The sequence below is a fragment of the Rousettus aegyptiacus genome, unplaced genomic scaffold (assembly GCF_014176215.1).
Source record: "Rousettus aegyptiacus isolate mRouAeg1 unplaced genomic scaffold, mRouAeg1.p scaffold_m13_p_14, whole genome shotgun sequence".
In the NCBI taxonomy this organism is placed as follows: Eukaryota; Metazoa; Chordata; class Mammalia; order Chiroptera; family Pteropodidae; genus Rousettus; species Rousettus aegyptiacus.
This window is the reverse complement of record NW_023416289.1, coordinates 35732272-35755916: the sequence shown is the minus strand read 5'-3', so window position 1 is coordinate 35755916 and position 23645 is coordinate 35732272. Positions and strand designations below refer to the sequence as shown.

At 45.6% G+C, this 23645-nt stretch overlaps 2 protein-coding genes across 4 annotated transcripts; one reads left to right on the top strand and one right to left on the bottom strand.

Annotated features, from left to right (window-relative positions):
* Nucleotides 1-11013: 11013 nt before the first annotated feature.
* On the bottom strand, nt 11014-21039 carry OSCAR (osteoclast associated Ig-like receptor). Of its 3 annotated transcripts, XM_016130889.2 has the most exons (6): nt 21012-21039; nt 20283-20377; nt 19563-19766; nt 17257-17556; nt 16387-16668; nt 11014-16199 (listed from the first exon to the last, which is right to left on the bottom strand). In XM_016130889.2, exons 2-6 carry the CDS (start codon nt 20317-20319, stop codon nt 15973-15975), a joined length of 1050 nt encoding a protein of 349 aa, XP_015986375.1. In that variant the 5' UTR covers nt 20320-20377; nt 21012-21039; the 3' UTR covers nt 11014-15972. The 3 variants fall into 3 exon arrangements, with proteins under 3 accessions (XP_015986375.1, XP_015986374.1, XP_015986376.1); XM_016130888.2 differs by lacking the exon at nt 21012-21039 and having other exon boundaries at nt 20283-20681; XM_016130890.2 differs by lacking the exon at nt 21012-21039 and having other exon boundaries at nt 19563-19595; nt 20283-20681.
* A 152-nt stretch (nt 21040-21191) lies between these two features.
* NDUFA3 (NADH:ubiquinone oxidoreductase subunit A3) lies at nt 21192-23624 on the top strand. The gene is made up of 4 exons (XM_016130903.2): nt 21192-21263; nt 21478-21552; nt 22922-22999; nt 23487-23624. The coding sequence occupies exons 1-4, from the start codon at nt 21254-21256 to the stop codon at nt 23576-23578; spliced, it is 255 nt and encodes an 84-aa protein (XP_015986389.1). The 5' UTR covers nt 21192-21253; the 3' UTR covers nt 23579-23624.
* Nucleotides 23625-23645: the final 21 nt, after the last annotated feature.

Sequence of the window (23645 nt, the reverse complement as noted above, 5' to 3'; positions counted from 1 at the left end):
TGCGCTGACTCCCATGCACGCAGCACCCACATGTGCACACACCACACACACACATTTATACACACACAAACTCCCCCACACCACTTACTTTCCCAGGTAGATTACCTGTCACCACTTCTTCAGGTTTCTTAGAAAAGCAGGAGCTGAGAGAGAAACAGTGAAGCTTTTGTGATCAAGGAAGTTGGAAAAAGAAATCAAGATCCTTCTGACTAGGTGGGGGTGAGATGCAAAGTAGAAATTCAAGTCTCTCAACCTACTCTCAGCTTGGACATCCCACCCTTGGGTCCCCAAGTCATCAATGCTCAAGAGGAGAAAGTGATTGGGGCAGTGTGCTCAATGGGGAGAGAATCCAAGGGAGAAACAATCGCCTGAGAAGTAGAGGGTGCTGGTGAGAAGACAGAAGTGGAGAGGGACTTGGGTGGTCACTGGAGCTGGTCTAGGGCACGTGGGAGGCAGAAGAAGGGTAAGTGTAGGCTGGTGGGGTTCCCTGAATGGTCTACCTTTTGGTCATCCTGTCAGCAGCTGCTTCTGGGGATAAAGAAAAAGAAGGGGACAGGTTAACCCTGTGATGGTAGCTTCCTCATGTGTTTCTCCCTCTTCCCTCAGAAGATGTGGCCATAATTCTCCTGAACTCACCACAGCAGGAACATCTGTAGCTGAGGAAGGCTGCAAGGAGGAAGAGGAAGGTAAAGGTGACAATGAGGATGATTTCAGTGGTTCCTGGAGAGAGGAGAGCAGGTGAGAGGGCCAGTTGGCTTCTGAGACCTGTTCTGATGTCTACCTGTGTCTCCAGTGACTGAGTTCCCCTAAAGGCTGGGGGGGGGGTTCATTGCACCCCCTCCCCCTTCCACTGATATGCATCCCAGGACATGGAGTGACACCCTTTGGGAAATGCACAAGCTGAGGGCCCTGGGGCTCAGCTACTGAGTAGGCAGAACTGGCACACTGACCCCCACCACAAAAGATGTGTCCCTGCACTGCGGTCTTCAGGCATCACAGGAATATAGACAAACGTCCCGGAGGACATCCCCAGTGATAGACATCTCGCTTGCACACAGGGAGCCTCACTGGTGTCTACGCGCTTCTGTCCCTTACCTGGAGGTGTTTTTGCTCTCTGGGAGGACTCAGTCCCATCTAGAAGACAGAATTCTTCACTTAAAAAAACCAAGTGGCAAAACAACAGCCACAACAGCAAACCACTGAAATATGATTTTAAAAACTCTGTATGTTATTTACAAAGGCATACCCATATTGTCAATGTATAAAAATATGCACAGAAATGATGACAGTGAGTTCAGGGTGCAAGTTTCTACCAGGGAAGGTGAGATAATGGGGATGGCATGGGGAGAAGAGGACTTCCTTTTTGTCTTTATTTGTGGAAAGAAAACAACTTGAAGTAAATATGACTAAATGTAAACAAGCACCATTCTGGGTGGCGATACGTGACCATCCGTTACATTATTATTTCTATTCTATTAGGTAATATTTTCAAAATTTCTCCAAAGAAAGGAAATTCTTATATATAGGATATGTTATATAATTTCATATGTACATATGGGATATATATTACATATGACAATAATTATAATCAAGATCAAGGTCATCTCTGTATTTATGTGTATGCATATGTACATATATTAATAGGAGATACATATATACATCCTGTTTTTTGTGTTTCTCTGGAGGACCTGGCCTCATATAGGTAGACAGAATTCTCTTAAGTCAGATACGGCCATGGTCCCCAGGGCAAATGGAATATCTTGCCCATTTCCTATAGTTTTTCTGGGACAACATACTAATAACCCAACTGACACTTATTGAGCACTTACACACCTGGTCTTGCATCTTCCCCATGTCCTCCTAGGTGTTTTGTAATCCCATTGCTCAGAGAGATTAGGATGAAGCAAGAGTGAGTTTTGTTGTTTGTTTGTTTGTTTGTTTTTACAGATAAGCAAACTAAAGCTCAGAGAAGTTACAAGAGTTGTACTGGGTCACAGGCCTGTGAGGGCAAGGTGTGACTGAGACAGTCGGGCTTCATCAGCTCTGCTGAGGTGATAGTCACCACACTACTCCATTCTCCATTGCCTCCCCATCCACAGCTGTGTTGGCCCTGCCCCTTGGTGTTGACCAAAACAGGAGAAGTGGCCCTAAGACCATGCGAAGACCCCCTTCAACTCTGTACTTGAAAGAAGGGGACAGCCACGGGACTTCGCAATTTACTACCCAATCCCAGCATATTTCTTTTACTCTCTCTGCTGCCTCCTTCAGTTCTTCACTTCTCCATCCTACAAGCTTATTTTCCTTTTCACAGCCACCATCAAGAAGTGGGGTGCTTTATTGCCACTTCTTCCAGCCAACCCAGCCCTCCCTGCCAGCTGCATTCAGCTTTCTGCAGAACCAAGGCCGTAGCTCAGAAATAATGAACAGCCTACACACCCTCAGAGTCCTGGGGCCTGGCTCTGCAGGAATCAGACTGGGGAACTAGGGACAAATTGGACTTTGGAATAAAGTGGGAAAAACCACACGAGTAACCTTAGAGAACATGGAAGATGACAAGTTAGGTGACAGCTACATCTTGAGCAATTGCTGGTTTGGGGAATGTGTTCTAAACTAGAGGCTTCAGAAGTTGGAGGAGAATGTGTACTCTATCCCAAGTCCCTGTCAAGAACTTGGGTGACTAACTGGAAACCAGTCAAGCAGTCTCTAGTAGGGTGTCTCGACTTTCACACTGTTGACATTCATGGCTGGGTAATTGTTGGTCAGGGGCCCCGTGCATTATGAGATGTTGTGCAGCATCCCTGGGCTCTACCTCCTGGATGCCAGGAGCACCCACATCCCCGGTTGCGACCACCAAATGTGTCTCCAGACATCACCATATGTCACGGAGTAGCAAATGGCCCTGGTCAGCAACCAGTGGTTTCAGGGAAATAGGGATGAAGCCGAGGCCACTTCTCCCCCTTCTTTTCTTCTGTCAGGATCACCGCCCCCGCCTAGCTCTGCTGCCTGGATCCTGTCTTGGCCAATGAGGTGACCCTCACATCTCTGCGAGTCAACACAGCGCTGCAGCAGCATGTTCAGAGTCCTGCTCTTACAGTGGCCACATAAAACTAAGGCATTTTTTCAAGGCTCTGGTGAAACCCAAAGGGGAACTCTTGGCCTGTTTTCAGTAATCTGTCAGTGCACCTGCACCCAGTCATCTGCCCTCCCAGCACACCCCCAGGGACATCTTCCTCAGCCTATGGCTCTCAGTGACCGTTGGCAAGATTTGGGCTGCAGCTGAAGGAAGACAGGAAGGGTCTAGATTGAGTTGGACAACAGCTGCCTGGGCCATTCCAAGTTACCTGTTATCCCAGCATATCCATGTCAGAAGCAGCAATAATTATGACTCTCAAGTAAGAAACTCAGAAAGTTCCTCATATGCCAAGAATAGAGGACTGGGAGACAGACACCAGTTGTTGAATAACCCAAAAAATAATTGAAAAGTTCCCCCTTCTACAGAGAGCAAATCTGACTTCCTGTGTTTTTTTTCCCATTTTGCCTCTCTGTTGAAAAGACCATCGCATCTGCACTCGACCTTGTCACATACGATTGAACCAAGTTACAGAGACAGACACACACGTCAGGCCTTATTAGGATGTGGAAGACCTTAGACATCATATAATTTTCCACCAACGTTCATCATTAATAGTAATAATAGGAATATTTACTGTTATTGAGAGGGATATACATGTTCTCTAGTCTGCTATTTCCTGGGAAGTCTCCCACTAGGAACACAGTTCTTAATAAAGCTGGTTTGGAATTCAGAGGAAGGAGTTTGAGGTGTTCATAATGATAATAATAGCAAATACTTATATGGCATTTGCTCTGCACCAGACAGGGTTTGGAAAGGATTTGGGTAAAATGACTCACTAGAATTTTGCCATGAGTCCATCGTGTAAGTACTACTGACAACCCCACTTAACAGATGAAGAAACTGAGGCAGAGAGAGGCTAAGCAACCTGTGAGAAAATGGATTATTAGTTAATGGGCCCGACTAAATTTCAGATGGTTATCATCATCCATAGAAACAAGACTGCCTTCACAGCCTTCTCTAGACCATGTAGCCATCCATCTACATGATGGGTGCCTATGCCCTGTTCAAGTGGTTCTGGTTGTTTGAATGGTCTTCTCTTTCTTCCTAGTTATTACATGTATCCCTGGAGGGGACACTGTCCTCCACAGTGACTGAGAGGTCAGAATGACCCACAGATGCAGGATGGGTGTTCTAAGAACATGAACCTGCCACCTCACTCGTGGGCTCAGCATGAGGCAGAGAGAACATTTTCCTTGTTGCCAGAAGTCTCCAAGTTAGATTGGTGCCTTGAATTTCTTCCCATGACTAAGGGTCTGTGATCCTGTGGCAAACACCTTCATTGAGTGTCATGTTACAGCCAACTCCTTAGGGACCTTTGTCAGTCAGGTTGCTATAACCAAACACCACAGGCCGGAGGCTTAACCACAGATGTTTCTTTCTCCCAGTTCTGGAAGCTGGAAGTCAGAAGTCACGTGCCAGTGTGGCAGGGTGAGGGCCCACTTCTGGGTGGCAGAATTCCCACTCTGTTCTCACTCAGCAGAAGAGGACAGAAAGCTCTTTGGGGTCTCTTCTATGAGGCCACTGATTTCATTCATGCCACCCCACCTTCCTGGTCTCCTTACCTCACACATCTATGAATCATAAGCTCTTTCCTGGAGCCCAGGTCATCACCCTGTTGTGATCCCCAAGGGACCATCCCAGGGGTTCTTGCTGAGAACAGACCCCTCATCATCATATTCACCAACAGTCCAAGCCTCTCCACTACCCCGAGACCCATTGACATCAGCGCCTGTTAGGTCCTAGGGCTGCTGCAACAAATCACCACGTACTGCATGGCTCATAACAACACAAATGTAGTAGCATGCCATTCTGTAGGTGAGAGAAACCCAACACTATGGGTCTCGCTGGCTGAAATCAAGGTGCGAGCAGGGTTGGTTCTTTCTGAAGACTCAGGGAGAATCTTCACCTTTTCCAGTCTCTAGAGGCACATGCAGCCCTTAGTTCATGGCATCTTCCTTCTCCTTTAAAACCAGCAGTAGATGGTGGAGTCTGACCTCCTCTTACTTTTCTCCTTACTACTTGTAGGACCCTTGCGATTACATTGGGACCAGCCAACTCTTTCAGGACCCTCTTTCTACTTTAAAGTCGACTGATCACCAACTTTATTTCTAGCCACAGGCTCCGGAAAACAGAGTTTGGACATCCTCAGAAAACCTACCATAGTCTTTCTACCATCTCTCACATTGTCCCATATTCCCATCCTAGGTTCTTCTCCTCTTGCAATGCCCCCAGGATCTTGGATGGCCCTGCCATTTTGTCCCAAACCTACCCATTTCTCCTCATTATCCATTTTATTCTTCTACCATATCCTAGATTTCATGATGGAGGAGCAGACGAGGGACACTAGACATGACTCCTGATGGTCTCTGTTACCCTAAGCATGTCACCCAGGTGTATCCTGAGTGTGTCAGCATTGTAGAGGGCGAAGGGCCCATCCCTTCCCTGGTGCCATGGCTTCTAGAGTGTGAGAGACATGAATGGGCCAAAAATGGATGTGGCCACAACAGAAAACTGTGTGGAGGGTCCTCGAAAAATTAAAAATAGAATGATATGACTCAGCAATTTCAGTTCTGGGTATGTATCTAAAGGATATGAAAACACCCTCTTGAACCCCCATGTTCACTGCAACAAAATTTACAATGTAGATGGACCTTGAGGGAATTATGTTGAGTGAAGTCAGTCAGGCAGGAAAAAACAAATACTGTATGTTCTCACTTATATGTGGAATCTAAAAACGTAGAACTCACAGAAACAGAGTGGAATGGTGATTGTAGGGCTGAGGGTACAGAAATGGGGAGATGCTGGTCAAAGGGCACAAACTTCCAGCCACAAGGTAGATAAGTTCTGAGATTCTAGAGTACAGAATGGTGATGGTACTTAACAATAAGGTATTATGTACTTGCAAGTTGCTAAACAAGAAGTCTGCAGATATTGCCTAATGTCCCCGGGGAGGAGGGTGAGCAAAGTTATTCCCAGTAGAGAGCCACTGTTAGAAGTTAATCAAACTAGATCAACTACATTGATATCTACGAAACACATTTTTCAGGGTAATTTTGATCTAGATCCATAAAGCTACCAGACAGGAAAAGTGGTGAACATGTAATTCACTCTTCTAAGACATATCAATTTTGAGATTTACTCCGGGGCACCAAGGTGGTTAGTCATGGCCAGTTGTAATATCAGAGATACATTTAGGGCATTCTATGAGAGCAGAAGGAAACATCTCAGGGCAATGCACAGCATAGGGAATATAGTCAATGATATTATAATAACGTATGGTGTCAGATGGCTTCTAGTGATCATGGTGATCACTTCTTTAGTAATAAAAATGTTGAATAACTATGGTGTACACCTGAAATTAAGATTATATTATATTAGTGATAGTTTAATCTATTTTTAAAAGAATCCCAGTCATTAAGAAATATGCACTGAATTATTTATAGATGAGTTATATAATTTGGAGTACTTGCTTCCAAATAATTCAAAGAGGTAAAAATGAAACCAGATGGCTGATTAATTAATTAACTGTCCAATCTATTTCTTGTTTTCATTCATATTTGTTAGAAACAAGACTGGAGAGGATGTGGCTCAGTGTCTATAGCAGGCAGCAGTAGCTATTAGAACTTAATTGTATTATTTCCCCCACTGCATGTACTGATGACTATCTTCTATTTTTGATGAGGAATACTGATTTTCTATTAATAGAAGTGTTTTAAAAATCTTTCAAAATAGACTTGAGTATAAAAATAATAATATAAAAACCTGAGGCTATTTGAAGAAGAATGTCGTATGAGGAAGAATACAGATGCCACATACATACGGCAAAATGTCGGGAAGTTCAGGAATGACTGAATTTGGAAAACAGAAGGAAACATCTATAAACACCCAACACATTCCTCATAGGTAACATGTATTCCAGGAATAGAAGTTTCTATTCTTTGCTTATCCATCTGACCCCATTACCTACCCCACAAGTCAAATCGACTTCAACTGCCTCCACAGCCCTACTCACCACCACCCTGATTGGTCCTCCCCACCCCTTCTCCAAGACTTACCCATGCAGAACAGGGCCAGGAATGGGGGGAGCATGGTGGCCCTCCTAAGCCTCTTTCAAGGGTCTTCTTTCAGTTTAGCTGTTCGCGATAAGTCAAAATGTTCTCTTGCCTCCTGGATATTCAATAACAACTCTGCTCTGTTTTTAATCCTCCCCTCTTATATACTACAGTTTCTATCTCCTGGTCACAATCAGGAAATGAAGATGTTTATTGCAACATGCTCTCAAGCCACTTCCCACAGGCTGAACTCACAGAATCCTGCCACAGCACGGAGTTGAGATCATATAATGCTAAGGTATATTCATAAATACGCAAAGTGTGTGAGAAATTGCACCTCGAATTTCACAACCATTGTCCCCTTCCACACAGGGACAGAATACAGCTGGGCCCATGGCAATCAGAATCACAACTACATGTCTCTCTCCTAGGTCAACAGCACATGAGCCGAAGTGACATCTACAACTTCTGGGTTATGCCCCCAGGAACATTGGAGCGCTGGGACTGAGCTGGTAGCAGATGAGAAGTTGTAGGGGTGTCATGGAGGGAGGGAGATTCTGGGAGAATGAGACAACAGGTCCTGTAAGGGAGAGGCAAGAAAAAAGGATCCTCATGGGTGGCATGACAGAATAGGACATTGGAGGAAGGCAAGTGTCTCTGATGGATTTGTCAGTTGTCTGCTGTGGGGAGCACAATGTAAACTGTTCCCTCAAGATCTTAAATAAAAGCTTTGGTAATATCAACCTCTGTATGAAGTCTTCGCTGGAATGGGTTCTTCAGGAGAACTTAGAGGAGCCGTGTTCCATGTCCAGTTGACATTCTATAGGTACATAGAGACAACCTAGATGGTGAGTCCAGACAATAGACGAGAACCAACATGCACCTGGAAAAATCTAGAAGGTTATAATCTTGTATTTTAAACTATTATTTCCTGAGTAGTGGACCTGTGGCCAATTTATTTTTTCTCCTTTTGCTTATGTGTGTTATGGAACTAGCTGAATTTGATATCAGTTAATTTTAGCACTTTAAATGTTTTTAACATTTAGCCTTCAAAAATTTTAAGTGAAGTGCCATGGGATGAAAAAACTAAGTTTAAAAAAAGAGTGAGCTCTTCTAAAGGTTAGAGTTTTGAACTGAAGGATTTAAGGACAAATATAAAGAGTGACATGGAAACATGCAGAGTGAATACATAGTTTCCTTCCCAAAACCTCATGAAAAGACAGTAAAGGGATTTATGATGAGGACATAGAAGAAATAAAGCTTGAGAGGAGCTAACATTGGAAAAGAAATGTCGACAAAATTATGGAAACTAGGAGACAAATAGATGTGTGCCTGCCGAGAGGTGGCTAAAAAGCTTGCTTTGTCCTGCTGTGGAGGTCCTGGGGCTTCATGACCTGGGAGTAGCCCTCCAGTAACATATGCCAGGAGGTGCTGTATAAATACCTCAGCCCCCTTGACTGTTATGAAGTCTATATTCCTCACTGGCTTCTAAAACTTAATCAGTGTTTGGCACCACAGTATTAAGCTCCAGCAGCACCAAGCTCCAGCAATATTAAGTGCTAGCAGTGTTAAGCTCCTACAATATTAAGCTCCAGTTGCCTACAGCAGAATCTGGCTTCACAACCTCTGTATTCCCAATGAAGGGTTTCCTTTATTTCCCAAATAAACAACTTGAACTTTAATCCTTGTCTTGGCATCTGCTTCTGAAGGAATCCAAACTAAGACCCCAAAAGTGCCTGAAAAACTGACCCCAGGTCCAGTTCTGCAGCATCAGGCTCACAAATGGACAGCCCAGGATTGCTGCAGGTGGGGGTAGGGGGATAAGGTGGGAGTGCATCAGGACTGCTTACACCTGACATGCTATAGTTATAATGGTAGTTATTAAAGTACTAGTTCAAGTGTATTGAGAGAGTCTTCTTGGGAACTCATATTTTTAATCCCAAAATATTTTAGCGTAAAGCTATCTTTATCAGCTAAGAATCTTTTAAAAAATATCTAACAGCAGTGCCACACCAGGAGAACTAACAGCACTTTCCTGATACCATCTAATATCCTGTTGTTATTCAAATTTTCCCCATGATCTCAGAAATGTCCTTTTTTTGTTTGTTAAAAATTGAACTCCAAATCCTCAAAATAGAGGTCTACAAACTGCAGTTGGTTGATATACTAATTTAAATAAGACAAAATTCTCAATCTCTTTGCTAAAATAAGAACCCAAGTGAGTCGTAAGTTTGTATTATTTTTCCATCATTTGTTTGGAAGAACCAGATGCCCTTAAAGCTCTGTTGTCTGGATGGGCCTTACCTGTCTTACTGTTTACAAATACAGGAAAATCAACAAGGCCACAGGAAAACCCATTATAATTACAGGTATTTCTTTAAAAGTTATTTTCAAAGGAGCTGGCAATGACTTTTCAAGTCGTGAGACTCTTATAAGACCCTTTTGTTCAAATGACACTCCTGTCTTAGATGTATTTCAACAGAAAGTTGTATAATTCGGTAAGAGTAATGAACGTTCATGTATTTCTTCATGTTGCACCAGGAAACAAGACTGATATTCTTGGAAACGCTTTCGACTCAACACCTTAACTAGATCCCTTAACTTAGTTTCCTGACTCGGAAAGACTTTTCTCTTTCCTGGAGGATTTTTTTTAAAATTAAGTTTATTGTAATAATATTGATTAATACAATTACATCATTTCAGGTGTACATTGTAACTTGACATCTGTATATTCTATTGTGTGTTTACCACCCAAAGTCCAATTTCCTTGAGCTACCATATATTTGACCCCCTTTACCCTGTCTCCTCCCCACTCCTCCCCCACCCTACTAGTAACTCTATAGTCCTCTAGTCTATAGTCCATGTCCATGAGTCTCTGATGGGGTGAAAGAAGCATCTTTTGCTCTAATGAGGCCACTCTTCGTGGGCTCCTAAGGAAGCTTTAGGATGGAGACTGGTCATTGAAAAAACCAAACCTTGATGAGAAGCTTGGAGCTTTCATACCTGCTGCCCAGACTCAGGGGAGAGGAGAGGGGAGATGCACCGGACACTGAGTCAATTGCCAAGGAGCGAAGCTTCCATTAAAAAACCCCTCCAGGAAAAAGGAACCCTCGTACACTGCTGGTGGGACTGCAAATAGGTACAGCCATTATGGAAAACAGTATAGAGTTTCCTCAAAAGAATTGACCTACCATATGATCCAGCAATCCCTCTACTGGGTATTTACCCCTAAAGACTTGAAAACTCATATCTGAAAAGATATTTGCACACCGATGTTCATAACAGCATTATTCATGGTGGCTAGGATATGGAAGTAACTGAAGTGTCCTATGATAGATGATTGGCTAAAGAAGCTGTGGTACATATATACAATGGAATATTACTTAGCTATAAGAAGAGATGAAATACTGCCATTTGTGACAACATGCCTGGACCTCAAGATAATCATGCTAAGCAAAATAAGCAAGACAGAAAAAGTCAAAAATTAAATGATATCACTTGTATGTGGGATATAAACTTAAAAGCAACATGTGAACAGGACAAACAGATACTCAGGGACATGGACTAGTGGTCACCAGAGAGTAGGGGGGTCGAGGAGGAGGGGAGAGGTAGACAGGTTAAAGGGGATCAAATATATGGTAGCTGAAGAAAACTGGACTTTGGGTGGTAATCACACAATAGAATATACAGATGTCAAATTACACTGTACACCTGAAAATTATATAATCGTATGAACCAATTTTACCCCAATAAACTTAATTAAAAAATAAAAATAAAATAACTGGTTACATAAGGATACATTTGAGTTTGGTGCCCGTTGGGCTTTTGGGCTAATCAGCCTGCAGTAAAGTACATGGGTAGAGCCAGTACGCAGAGGCCATTTGGCTCATTGATATAATAGTACCCCAAATGGGGACATGTGGAGACCCTTGGCAGAAGGTAGAGACAACACCCATGTCGTGTTTCTAAGAAACAGACACCTTGATTTTCACAGACTTACTTGAGAACAGTGTTCATGATGTTTTAGTGCTGTATTCTCCCACCCCCAGAGAAGAGAAAAATAAATATGTAATATATGTTAAAGCAGACATGGGTGTACACAGAGAATTTCATCTAAGATTATTCCAGAAAATGCCACCTGGATTTAATCTCCATGAAGGCTGGGACCATAACCGTCAGATTTCCCAGTGCAGGCGTTGCCATAAAGTACGAAGGCCCTATGACTAACACTCCAACACCACCTTCTTGCATTTTTCTTATTCTTCACACTGTTTCAGCCACATGACCAACTTTCAGGAGTGCAGACCTACAGCGAGCTCAGGATTTCACTGCCCAGCAAGGAAAAAGATGTGACCACCAGGTGGCTGTAGCACGTCACTTTTAGTCCCTCATCACAGTCACCCTGCGTCATCAGTCTCCACTGGCTCTTTGCACATGCTGTTGCCTCTGCCTAGAACACTCTTCCAGCCCGTCGTCACCTGGTTAACATGGGCTAAACTCTCTGATCTCACATCATTTCTTCAGCCAAGCCATTATTAAATCAAGTCCTCCTATCACAGGCTTTTAAAACCCCCTCTTCTTTTCCCAATAGTGCAGATGGTTAATGGCTTCCCAGTGTCCAGGTTTCTCATCTTCCTTCTGGTAACAGAAAACACCCTTCTCGTTTTTCAAAGGGCATACACCAGAGCCCACATCTCCCTCAGCTGCTTTTGCAGCTGGATGCGGCCACGAACTATGTTCTGGCCCGTGGTAGTGGAGAGAAGTGTTCAAATTCCAGGTCCTGCTCTTAAAAATGATTTGTGAGTACCTCTCTCCTCCTCCCTTCCTTCTTTCTTGCTGGCTCAGAACCAGATATCAAAGCTACAGTTTGATAAAAGTGAAGTTGTTGATAAACAGCCCTAGACTGTTCGACCACCTACTGTTAAGTGGGAGAGAAATACAATTAAATAGATTTTTTTTCTTGGTGATGAGCAGGAGGGGTGATCTCTCTGCTACAGCAGTTTAAAGTGCTGGCTGATCAGTACAGTGAGTAACAATTTTGTTAATGCTTTGGTTTCTCTGTGAACTTCATGAGAGTAGGGTGTATGTCTGTTATTACTTTCCACTGTGTCCCCAGCACCTGTCATAGTGCTTGGTACATGGGAGCCCTTAAGTTAATATGAGATAAGTGGATGAACGAGAACTTGTGGGAAGCAGGTACAGGGATAAAAGTGGAAGTCCTAAGGGTGAGGATGCCTGAGTTTGTGGGGTAAGAGGGATTTTCAGTTGAAGCTAATAGTATTCGTTTTTCTACAGCTGTTACAAGTTGTCACAAACTAAGTGGGCTGAAACTACAAAAAATTTTTAATCTTTGTCCTGCAGGTCAGAAGTCCAAAATGGGTTGGCAGACTGGCTCCTCTTTCAGGCCCAGAAGGAGAATTTAATTCCTTGTCTTTTGCAGCTTCTAGAGGTCACCTGCATTCTTTGGCTCATTAACCCTGCATTCTGCTGACCTCAGCAGCCATCTTCACTTGCCTTCTCTGACTGACCATCATGACATTGAACCCACCCAAATTATGCAGGCTGATGTCCCCACATAATGAGTCTTAATTGAATCACATCTGTGAAGTCCCTCTTATAATGTGTAACATATTCAAAGGTTCCAGAAATTGAGACATCACATGTTTCATCAAAACATTACCCTGCCCAGCATAGAAGGGCAAACGTACGGAGCCTGCTTCTGTAACCTTCAGCGTGTCAAGCTCATGCAGTGACAGTGGGCATATTTCTTAAGACCTAAGTGCCAGGCCCTGGGGATGTAGAAATAAAACAGCCTAGTCCCTTAGACAAGCTTGTAGTCAGGTCTGGGAGACAGAGGATCAGAATACAGGACAACAAGCACTCAATTAGGGTGCGATGAGGCACTAGGGAAGCACAGATGGGTCAGGCAAGAGTTTACAGAGGAAACAGCATCTAATCTGAGACCTAGAAGACAATTAGAGGTAACCTGGCAAGAGGGGACAGAAAGAGGAGACTGTACCAGATGTGTCACAGTTTCATTAGGGAACTCTGAGCCTTTATGGGTGACAAATAAAAGGAATCACTGCCTCAGAAACCATTAGTGGCTTTGCAATTGTTGAATGTTAAAAATTCTCCTTCGTCTTTCTCATTTAAAAGTGAGAGTGAGACAGGAGATGAAAACTGGTAAAATCCACAAGACTTGACTCAACAAGCTGGAAGACAATTTCATTGTTTTTCAGAGGCAGACTCAGGGGGATGAAGAAATCCAACAGTTTAAGCACACAGACTCTCTGTGTTCCCAGGGTGAATTGTACATGTCTCAGAGGGCTGTTGCTGATGACCTTGAATAACATGTGGATCACCTGGCAAAACTGTATGGAGACATGATAAATAGTAAAGAGCGAAATTCATATTATAGATACTATTCATTTAATATGCATTCATTGAACACTTGGTCTCTATCAAGCCTTGTACTAGTCATGGGGTAAACCGCTATTGTGGGATATATTGCATAGATAAATGCATGAGTTGACTAATGGATATTGACTAAGTAAATGAATAGGTGAGTGGATTAATAAATTGATTACTTGATCAATGAAGGGAAGAATGGATTAATGGATGTGAGAATGAACGAATGAATGAATAAGGGCAAATGAAAAGATAGGTAGATAGGCAAATGAGAGCAGTGGCAAGGGATGGATGCATAGAAAGAACTAAGGGTGAGAATCAATGAAGAGATAAATAGATGACAGACTAAATCAAAGAGTAAGTAGATGAGTAATTGAATGATTAAATGAATGAGTGAGTGAACAGATGGAGCCAAGTTGAAGTACAAACTCAGAGTCAGCCTCCCTGGTGTGGCACTGACTTCCCATATGACTTTGAAGGAACTTCTTGTCCCCTCTCTATTTCCCTTTTCCATCTGTAAAGTGAGCATATTGCATTTGATGACTTTGCAAGCCCATCCAGGTTGGGTTCCCTCTTCATTAACTGGGTCCCTTTTCCCTCGTAATCTCCCACACCCACATGTGCTCTGGGATGGGAATGGGGTTGCCCTGAATATGCTCCACCAGGATCCCACATTGGTACTAAGAACAATCCCAGAAACTTCCTCTCAGAGTCTCCCCACATCCACCATCTATTCATCAAGTCAGTGCACACAGTTGGCTAATTTGACTTCAGATTTCAGTTCTGCTTAATCCCACACTAGAATATCCTAATCTCACACACCAAGAGAACTGGGTGTTGAAAAAACATCATTTTATACTGTTTACCCATTTTATAAATTTCCCAATCTTTACACAAGTTCTGATTTAGGTCAGTTTCTGAAATAAACACACACACCAATAAATATTGCTTATCCTTCTGCAAATCAGGTGTGTGGTCCTGTGTGTGCACATGTTAGGCATGTTAGGTGTGAGGGTAACATCAGAGAAGGCAGCATTTTGAACAAAATAGAAAGTATCAGCATGCATCTGTATGGAGTAAATACTGCTTCTTGGAACTTGAATTTTGGTTTATAGTTGCAATTTAAACCTTGCTTCTTACTCTATGTCATCTTCCCAGGAAAAGGGGTAAAAAGTTAAAGGTACTGATTAAAGGTTTAATAATCTCTTTCCATTTGTTGGAGACAAGTTATTTTGCTTATTTCTCTCTAGAACTGACATGGTAGATGTGTTCAGCTTCCTGTTTCACATTGAAAACTGAGGAGGGTCCATAGATTGCTCTAGGCTGCCCAGCTACTGGGTGAGGGTGCTGGGGCTGTCCAAAAAATGGAAGCCACGTTCTCCTCCATAAAATGGTAAGAGGGGAGCTAGGAAGTTGGAAAATTTAATAGAAGAGAGGAGGATGTATGTGCCACCAAACTTAGTTATAAATCAAGAAAGGAACACATGAGAGTTAAGCAACAGGAAGTGCTTATAGACAGAATCCGCATATGTGGATGAGAAAGATATAGATTCACCGGTTAAAAACAGAACTTAATAATTAACTCAGAAGAAACTGTGCATGTAGCCAGGCCTTCAAGGAAGAGAGATAAGAAGAGCAAACAGGCTAGAAGGTGGAATGGTTCATGTTATTTTTAGCACAACTATGAGGGTAGCCAAGAGCACAGTGGGAAATAGACCAAGTGGAGTTTATGATGCCCAGGTCGCAGCTCTACTGCACACGCTCCACTCACTGTTGCCTTGGCAACAGATCCCAGCTTAATGATACTGGCAACTCAAGAAAAGACAGTGACACACAAACGAAGCTGTAATTAGGAAAGCATGTCTGGTCTATTTTGGTTTACCTTTGTGGAAGGTTTGAGGAGGCATTGAAGATAGTTGCTTGGTGACTGAGTGTGATGTCACGAAAGTAATAAGTTGCTTAAAAGGAGAGCTGAGCTGGAGCATGAACAATTGGAAAAAACGAACTTCATTTGAGTCCTGAGATTTTGGTAGAAATCGCTGTTATATAGTAGCTAACATTTAATGAGCATTCGCTATGGGTCAGTCACTGTTTTAAACGCTTCGTGTTTGTTGTCCACTTAATTATAAAACAATCTTATGAAGTGGGTATCTTCAGCGCTCCCATTTATAGCCAAGGCAAGGGAAGCTTGGGGAAAGTCATTTTCCTAATATTCCACCGTGGATGAGCAGCAGCACTGGGATTCGAACCCAGGTCTTCTGTCTAGGAAGCTTTGAGCACTGATACCACCTCCTACTGATCCAGGAGATCCTGGAGAAGTGGCCCAGAAGGAAGCTAGAGCTCAGGGTACGAAGGCTATCATTGCTTGGGAAGCTGGTCTTAGCAGGACGGGAGGGCTGTGGGGCCGCTGGAAGGGCCAGGCCAACCCACGCTCCCTGCTGCTTCTCTGCGCCTGAGAAGTCTTCTCACACAGCAAGTGTCTAGATCCAGTCTTCTGGGGCGGCTGCGCCAGTCCAGAACCAGCAGTGTGGTCAGGGAGACGAGGACCAGGCCCGCCAGCCCCAGGCGGATGAGGTTGCCCAGAGTGTAGTCCCAGGAGCCTGAGCCTGCGGGGTCAGCAGGGATAGAAGAGGTCTGTGACCCCACCGGAAGTCTTGGTGCCACCCTCCTGGTCTCTAACCTCAGGGCGAGTTGGGGACCCAATATCTTCAAAGTTGAGGTGGGTCGATGGGAGGGGGGAACCTTGACTCCCAGATCTGAGGGAGGAGGTGCTGGAGGGCGGGGGCCCCTCACCGTCCCAACTGATCACCAGCGGCTCGCTGCGCTGCGACAGCACGTAGGGCGCGTTGGGCGTGTGGTAATAGCAGCTGTAGGTACCAGGGGCGCTGGCGCGGGGCAGCGGGAAGTCCGCCCAGGGCCGCTCTGAGTTGTGGTACTGCAGCGGCACTGCCTCACCCACGCGGTACAACGCGAACCTCATGTCCCGCAGGCGGCCAGTGCAGCGCAGGCTCACGTTGTCGCCAGGTGCCACCACCGGCCCGGGCAGCGCCACAAGCGACGGGCGAGGCAGCTCATCTGCGGGGGAGGAGGATGAGCACGCGGCTGGGCTCAGGGGACCTCTCTCGCTCTCCTCCCTCTCTTTTTCTTCCCCACCCTTAACGTCCCTTTTCCCCTCAGTGCCTGCGCCTAAAATTCTCCATGTGTCTGTCTTCACCCCTCGCCGAGCATATTTTGGTCTCCCTAAATCTCAGAGGCAGTGTCTCCTGATGTTTTCTCCTTCTGTTTCTGTGTCTCTCCCAGGGTTTCCCAACTTCTGCATTAGTGACATTCTGGATAAATCTGGATAATTCTTTGTTGTGTGCGGTGGTGGTAGGGTCTGTCCTGGGCATGTCTGCTCTCTGTGCACTGAATGCCAATAGCATACCCTTCCCTAGTCATAACAATCAGTAATGTCTCCAGATCTTGCCAAAGGTCACCTGGGAGGGCACGATTGTCCCTGGTTAAGAACCATCCCCGTTGTGCCTCCTCACTCTCTTGCTCTTGCTCTCTCTTGCTCTCCCTCTCTCTCTTTTTTCTGTGTCATCTTAGAAGCCTGTGTGTCTCTGTCCCTCCGCTCCCTCATCCCACTCCTGTGTCCCTTCTCCCTCTCTCCCAAGACCTCACCTGTCACCAGCAGTTCCAGGGCATCACTGGGGTGGGACCAGACACCCAGCACCCAGCCTGGATTTTGGTAGCTGCATTGATAACTGCCTCCCTGGGCTGGGGTCACCTCCTCCAGGAAGACCTCTGCCAGATCCGTGGACACAACCCGAAACAGCATGGGGGTGATCTCTCCATACTTGAATAGTGCAAACTTCCAGGCAGGTTGGGGCGCCCTGCACCTCAAGGTCACGTTGACTCCAGGGGTCACAATTGCAGCTGGCTGAGCTCCCAGCCACGGCTTGGGGTATGAAGCTGTGGGTACTGAATAAATGGATGGCCTGGGTCCTCAGGCTTCCTGGGAGCCCGAGGAGGTGAAGGAGGAGTGGGGACAGGAGGAGAATCACCTGGAGACAATCACACCCCCCTTCTCAGTCTAGGTTCCCTCTTTTAGAAGACAGGAGGCACTGGACCCCTGTGGGCTTTGTCTAAACTAGTTGCAGAGCACAGGAGCAAGGTGTCGACTCCTGAGGAGGAGGAAGACGACTTCCTCTACGTTCTTTAAACATCATATCAAGGGGCAGGGTCCCAGAAACCTGAGATTTTAAACTGCTCTCCAGAATATTTGTAACATATCCAACATGTTTCAATAGTTGCCAAACTTGCTGTCTTTTTGGGAGGAAATATGTTGGATTTCAGCCTCACACTCTCCCACCAAACGAATTCCAGATTAATTACCTACCTGAGTTTGTTTGTTTGTTTGTTTGTTTGTTTTTACAATAAAAGTATTTGAAAAAAATATAGGAAAATGTATTTGTCTAGGGGGTAAGAAGGCTGTCTTAACATATAAAATGAAAAATCCAGAAGGAACAAGGTTAGTAAATTTGACCCTTTCAACATTTGCAAGTTGCATATGAGAAAAGACAAATGAAGCTAGAAGGGAAACGACAGCACTGGCAGAAATAAATCATGTCATTTAAGAGTGTAGAAAGAAATCCTAGGACCAAACCAATTGAAATCCAGTTGGGTAACACATGTGACTAGGCAATTCAAAGAACAGGAAGTCTCATTGACCAAAACACATTTGGAGATGGTGGGAAGGGTTGTTCAACCTTAGTAGTAGTAATCATTAAAAATATATATATATATTTAATTGAGAAATATTTTTTACTATTAGGCTGTCAAAAATTAAAACTGGTTAATATTCCTCTTGGTTGGAGATTTAGTTAAACAGGCACTTAGGTGCATTTAAATGCACTTTTTGAGAAGACTGTCAGTTTCTATCAAGACACACAAAGGCGTGACCAACGACCCCATAATCCCACAACTGCACCCTAGGCGAAGGCATATACAGGTGCCCAAAAAGCTCATACAGGACTCACTGCAGCACTGGTTGTGGGGGGGGGGAGGGGATTAGAAACGACCTAAAAATACATCAAGAGAAATGAATCAACTAGCATCTTGCCACACAAATGGCAAATGCTAGAAAGCATTTAAAAAGAGAAATGGTAAAGTGAAGAAAAGTAAGATGTAGAACGCTATGAATCATGAAATATCAATTTTGCCTTGGCCAGGAAACCAAGAAGTACATAAATACATAAATGAATGTTTGAGTGCTTGGAAATTTTTTGTAAGGATTCAGAGATTATTTAAAGAAGATGAGGAAGGGGAAGAAAGAGGCTGTATGGGTCCTTTGGTAATGACTGAATTTTTAAAACCATGAATCTATATTAGTTTTGTCATTTAAAAATAGTTTAAAATAGATTGATAGCTCAAGTATTAATGGTTCTCCAGGTGGTTCTTATTTGAAGTTGGAGTGTAGCAAGGAGTGTATGTGTGTGTGTGTGGGGAGGCGGTCTCACCCATCAGAAAGCCTGGAGAGACATGTATGGCTGTCTCGGGGTGGAGGATCCTACTTTCCAAGTGGGGGAATAATTAGCATTGCCAGAAACCCATTCCCTGAATCCTGTGCTATGCCAAGGTCTGAACCAAGGACTTTTCACAGGTGATTTCATTAAATCCTCACAACAGCTCATTTCACAGAGAAGGAAACTGAGTCTTAGCATGCAATACTTTGTTCAAGGTTATAAATGAATGGGATGGTAAAATTGGGGTTCCAGCTTAGGTCTCTAGCTCCATAAAGTTCATAGTCTTCACTGCTAACCTATACTGGTTACTAAAGGGAGTGAGGATGAAAGGAGAGAAATAAAGGAAGGGGAGGGAGGGAAATAAGGAAATCTGGGGTGAGGGCAGGCACCAAAATAAAATCTGAATAGGTGGAAATGAGATGTCAGCAACATACAAAAGAATGGATGGGGGGTGTTACTCACCAGTCGTGGTGATGTCTGTGTGACATAGTGGCCCTGCAGAAGGTTGAGGGGGCTTGGTTTTGTCAAAGCCCTCGGCTGCTACCAATCCCATGTCACTGGTAACCCAGGAATCTAAGTTTCTAGGCCCTTTCCTCTGGGATACAGGAATCTTGCCCACACTTTCTTCTTTCTCAGGATCCATAAATCCAAACATCCAATCCCCACCTACGTAAGAAGCCAGAAGTCTGAACTCAGACCCCTAGTGCCCCTGCTCCCAAAAGTTCAGGCTCCTGGACTCCACCTTTTCCAGAAAACAATAATCTGGGCTCACAGTTTCTCCTCCTTGGGTTTCAGGGGTCTGGGCCCCAGCTTCCTCCTTTCCCAGGACCCAGGTGTTCTGGCTTCCATCTCCCCTCCCACAGCAGAGTCCCCAGTTCAGGTCTCTGGCCCTCTCCCGCCTCAAAAGCCAGAGAATCCTGCCCCAACTTCCTTTTCTTCCAGGAAACCAGGAATTCAGGACCACTGTGTCCTCTTATTTTAGGGCTCAAGGGTCTGGGCCCCAGTCCTCTCCTGTTATTCTGGGTATAGTTCTTAACCCTTAGCTGCCTGATCACCCTGCACTTGCCCTCAGGCAGACCCAGTAATCTTATCCCTTGCTCCTCCCTCCTGTAAATATCTGAGTCCCAGAGCCTGCCTCTCTGTGTCTGAGGGAGCCAAACAGAAGGGGTTAAGGTGGCTCACAGAAGGTCAGCAGCTGGAGGATCAACACCAGGGCCATGGTGGGCTGATATGGCAGGAGCGGGAGCAGGAGCCAGGGCTCAAGCCTCTTCAATCACCTTCCAGGAAGTGAGGCAATATCAGAAAGTCAGAGGCAGAACCCTTTTTAAGGAAGTGGGGAGAGAAGTGGGAGCCCCTGGGTGACTGTCACAACCCCACAGCGCTGTGGAAAAAGTTGGAATTGGGGCAAACAACCGCAACCGGTTGTGTTCATTAATTAAACCTTTAAAATAAAAAATTAGCACCGCTTATATGCCAGACTCCGCTGCGCGATTCTGGGGCTACAGAGAGGAGTCAGACCCTGTTACTGCCCTCAAGCAGCTCCCGTCTGATGGAAGGGCAGATCTGGACCAGGTCCGTTAAAAAAAAAAAAAAAAAAAAAAAAAGTGATGTGCACTACAATGGAGGTCCCATAGAGCACTGCGACAGTTCACATAAGGTCCCTAACCCTTTCGCCGTGAGAGGGCTTCCAGGACGAGCTGATGTTGAGTTGCGACCTCAAATGATCAGTCATTCGTCCTCTCCCGGCCTCCGTTTCTCCATTTGTAAAATGGGCTCTCCTAAGTAAACTATGAAACGAGAACGATTGCATTCCACCTTAGGTGGGTTGCTGTAGGACTGGGAGTTACTCAGACTTCCAGGCTGAGAGACAGGAGAGCGGTAGCAGGCGTGCCCAAACAGGTTTGCACTTACACCTGAGATGCCTGCCACCTTCACTCCCGCACCCGTCAGGGACGCCTGCTCCGTGCCAGGGCGCACGCGCAGACTCAGCGGCGACTCACAAGCCGGGACCACAACTCCCAGAGTGCTGCGCGTCCTCGCCTCCGCCCCGGACAGCTGTTCGGAGCCAGTGCGCAGGCGCAAACTTAGCGGCGCCTCGGGCCAGGACCACAATACCCAGGGTGCTCCGCGTCCTTGCCACCGCCTCGACCAAGATGGCCGGGGGTAAGTGTCGGTGCTGTCGGCGCGCGAGGAGCGGGTGAATCCCGGGCGGGGCGGGGCTAGGGCGCTACAGAGTCCCCGTGGAAGCGGTAGGGTCCGGGCTCGAGGGGGACGCAGAGGTCACAAGAGGGTTCCTCCATGGCAGGGGTGGCGCGAGAAGGTTAGAGGTCACCGGGGGCATCCCCTGCAGGGGTGACCTTCTCGCCCACCCCTTCAGGACTCGCCGCCTTCTTCAGGAATGCCTGGGCCAAGGAGCCGGTGCTGGTCGCGTCGTTCACCATCGGGGGCCTCGGTGCGTGAGCGCGAACGTGCATCACTCCAACCGGCGTCCCATCTTTACCTCCCCTACCTGCCCCGAAGGTCCCATCGCTCCCCGCTAGTGTTCAACCCTGTACCCCAAGGTCCTCTCTTTGTCTTCACTGTTCTGTGACCTCACCAGTGTGTCAACACCCTCACGACGTCCCCTTGCCTACCCCCTCCGTAATATTATGACCCTTTCACCACCCCCACCCCATACACACCCACCGAAGAGGTCCATAATCCCCAAGAAAAGATTCTGAATCCTGGCTGTGCATTAAAAGCACCTAAGCCCTAAAGTAACAATAATAACAATAATGTCCGATTCCTACTCCCTTTCACCATCACCCTCCAACAGAGTTGAGCTGGGTGCGGTAGGCATGGGATTGAGGAATCAGTCAGTACCTTGTGAAAATGTCCCACTGATTCTAACTGTGCTACTCTCTTGAATCTTTGCTCTAGAACAGGGTTACTCATACTTGAATGTGCACTGGGGCCAGTTGGGGGGTGGGGATGGTGCTTGTTAAAATGCAGGCACTTATTCAGTAGGGGCCAAGTTCCCAGGTCTTGTCAGTGTCGCTGGTCTGCAGACCACACACAGGGCGAGGTTCTTAGAGCACAGTTGTTCCATACAGCAGCCATGGGCCACAGTAGGTACCGAGCACTTGGAAAGGTCCATAATGAATGTAGGTGGCACATGCAATGCTCTACATGCCGGATTGCAGAGACTTAATGTGACAATGTTTATAAAATATTTTTTTCATATTGCTATGTTGAAATGATGTTTGGGATGTACCAGATTAAATATACTTTTTAAATTAATTTGTATGCTTTAACTGTAAGGTGGCTATAAGAAAATGTAAAATTATATGTGTAGCTCATATTTCTATCAGTGCTAGCTTAGAACATTCCTTTATATGTCCTACCACAACCCCAGACTCCAGGCTCCCACCCTAAATGCACTGTGGTTGCTTGGAGACGGTTCCTTCTATAACTCTTCCCCCTCAGTTTGTAACATTTCATGAATCCTGGAACATTCCCAAGACTCCCCACCATCCAGTGTACTCCATGAGTACTTCTATCCTCAGATGTACTCATTCCATGATCACCCGTACTTCCCTCCTCTGTGCTCTCTGGATTTCACCTATTACAAAGTGCTTGGCTCCCAGCCCCACCTCCAAAAAGTGGTAAAACCTTCTGAGGAATGGGGATCCTAGTGCCAAGGCGCCTCCTGGAGGTGCTGTACTTCCTGCCCCCCATGCACTTGACTTCCCCCCCTTTGCTAAAGTCCAGCTTTTGCCCCTTCTCATCCTTCCCCTCCCACAGCCACCTTCCCTAGGCCTCACCCCTCTGTCTCTCCACAGCTATAATTCTGCCCTCTATAAGCCCGTACACCAAGTACGCCACCATGATCAACCAGGTCACACCCTACAACTACCCAGGTGAGTGGCCAAGGCAGGGGCTGCAGGGACCTTCCCATGTTGGGAAGGAGTAGAAGGCCGGTCTTTCCTCAGTAGGGAGCTGAAATTCTGCAGGCTGGCTGGACTTTGTCTTTTTTTGTGTCGTATAATTCCCATGCCATAAAATTTACTTCCTGTCCATTTTTGTACTTTTTGTCTTGTGGTTCCAGATTTCTCTCTTTCTCTGGATTCCCACCTCTGTTGCTTTCTGGATTTTTGTCTTTCTAGTTCTCGACCTCCAGGTTTCCAACCTCTGTCTCCTTTCTGTGTCACCCTCTCTCCCTCTGGTTTCCCAAGTCTCTGGGTCTCTGTATGTCCCTGGTTGTCTTTCTGATTCTCTGGCTCTCACTGTCCTGTCTTCTCTCTCCCCTGGGGTCCCACTTTCCTTTGAATGTAAACTGACAGACCAGCCGCTCTCTGCGGGCCGCTGGAGATCACTGGTCTCAGTGGCCCCCCTTCTGCCCCACAGTGCCCGTTCGAGATAATGGGAACATGCCTGACGTGCCCAGCCACCCCCAAGACCCCCAGGGCCCAAGCCTGGAGTGGCTGAAGAAACTGTGAGCTCCTCCACTGATGGAGGAGGCCCCAATAAAAATATGAACACATACCCTTGAGTTTGAGTGTGTGT

Coding starts and splice junctions, on each gene's coding strand:
- OSCAR (XM_016130889.2), bottom strand. CDS start 20,319: ATGGCCCTGGTGTTGATCCTCCAGCTGCTGACCTTCT. Junction 16,669..17,256: donor CCTGGAACTGCTGGTGACAG/GTGAGGTCTTGG, acceptor CCTCCCCCGCAG/ATGAGCTGCCTCGCCCGTCG. Junction 16,200..16,386: donor GCTGGTGATCAGTTGGGACG/GTGAGGGGCCCC, acceptor CTGACCCCGCAG/GCTCAGGCTCCTGGGACTAC.
- NDUFA3 (XM_016130903.2), top strand. Junction 21,553..22,921: donor GTTCACCATCGGGGGCCTCG/GTGCGTGAGCGC, acceptor GTCTCTCCACAG/CTATAATTCTGCCCTCTATA. Junction 23,000..23,486: donor CACACCCTACAACTACCCAG/GTGAGTGGCCAA, acceptor TCTGCCCCACAG/TGCCCGTTCGAGATAATGGG.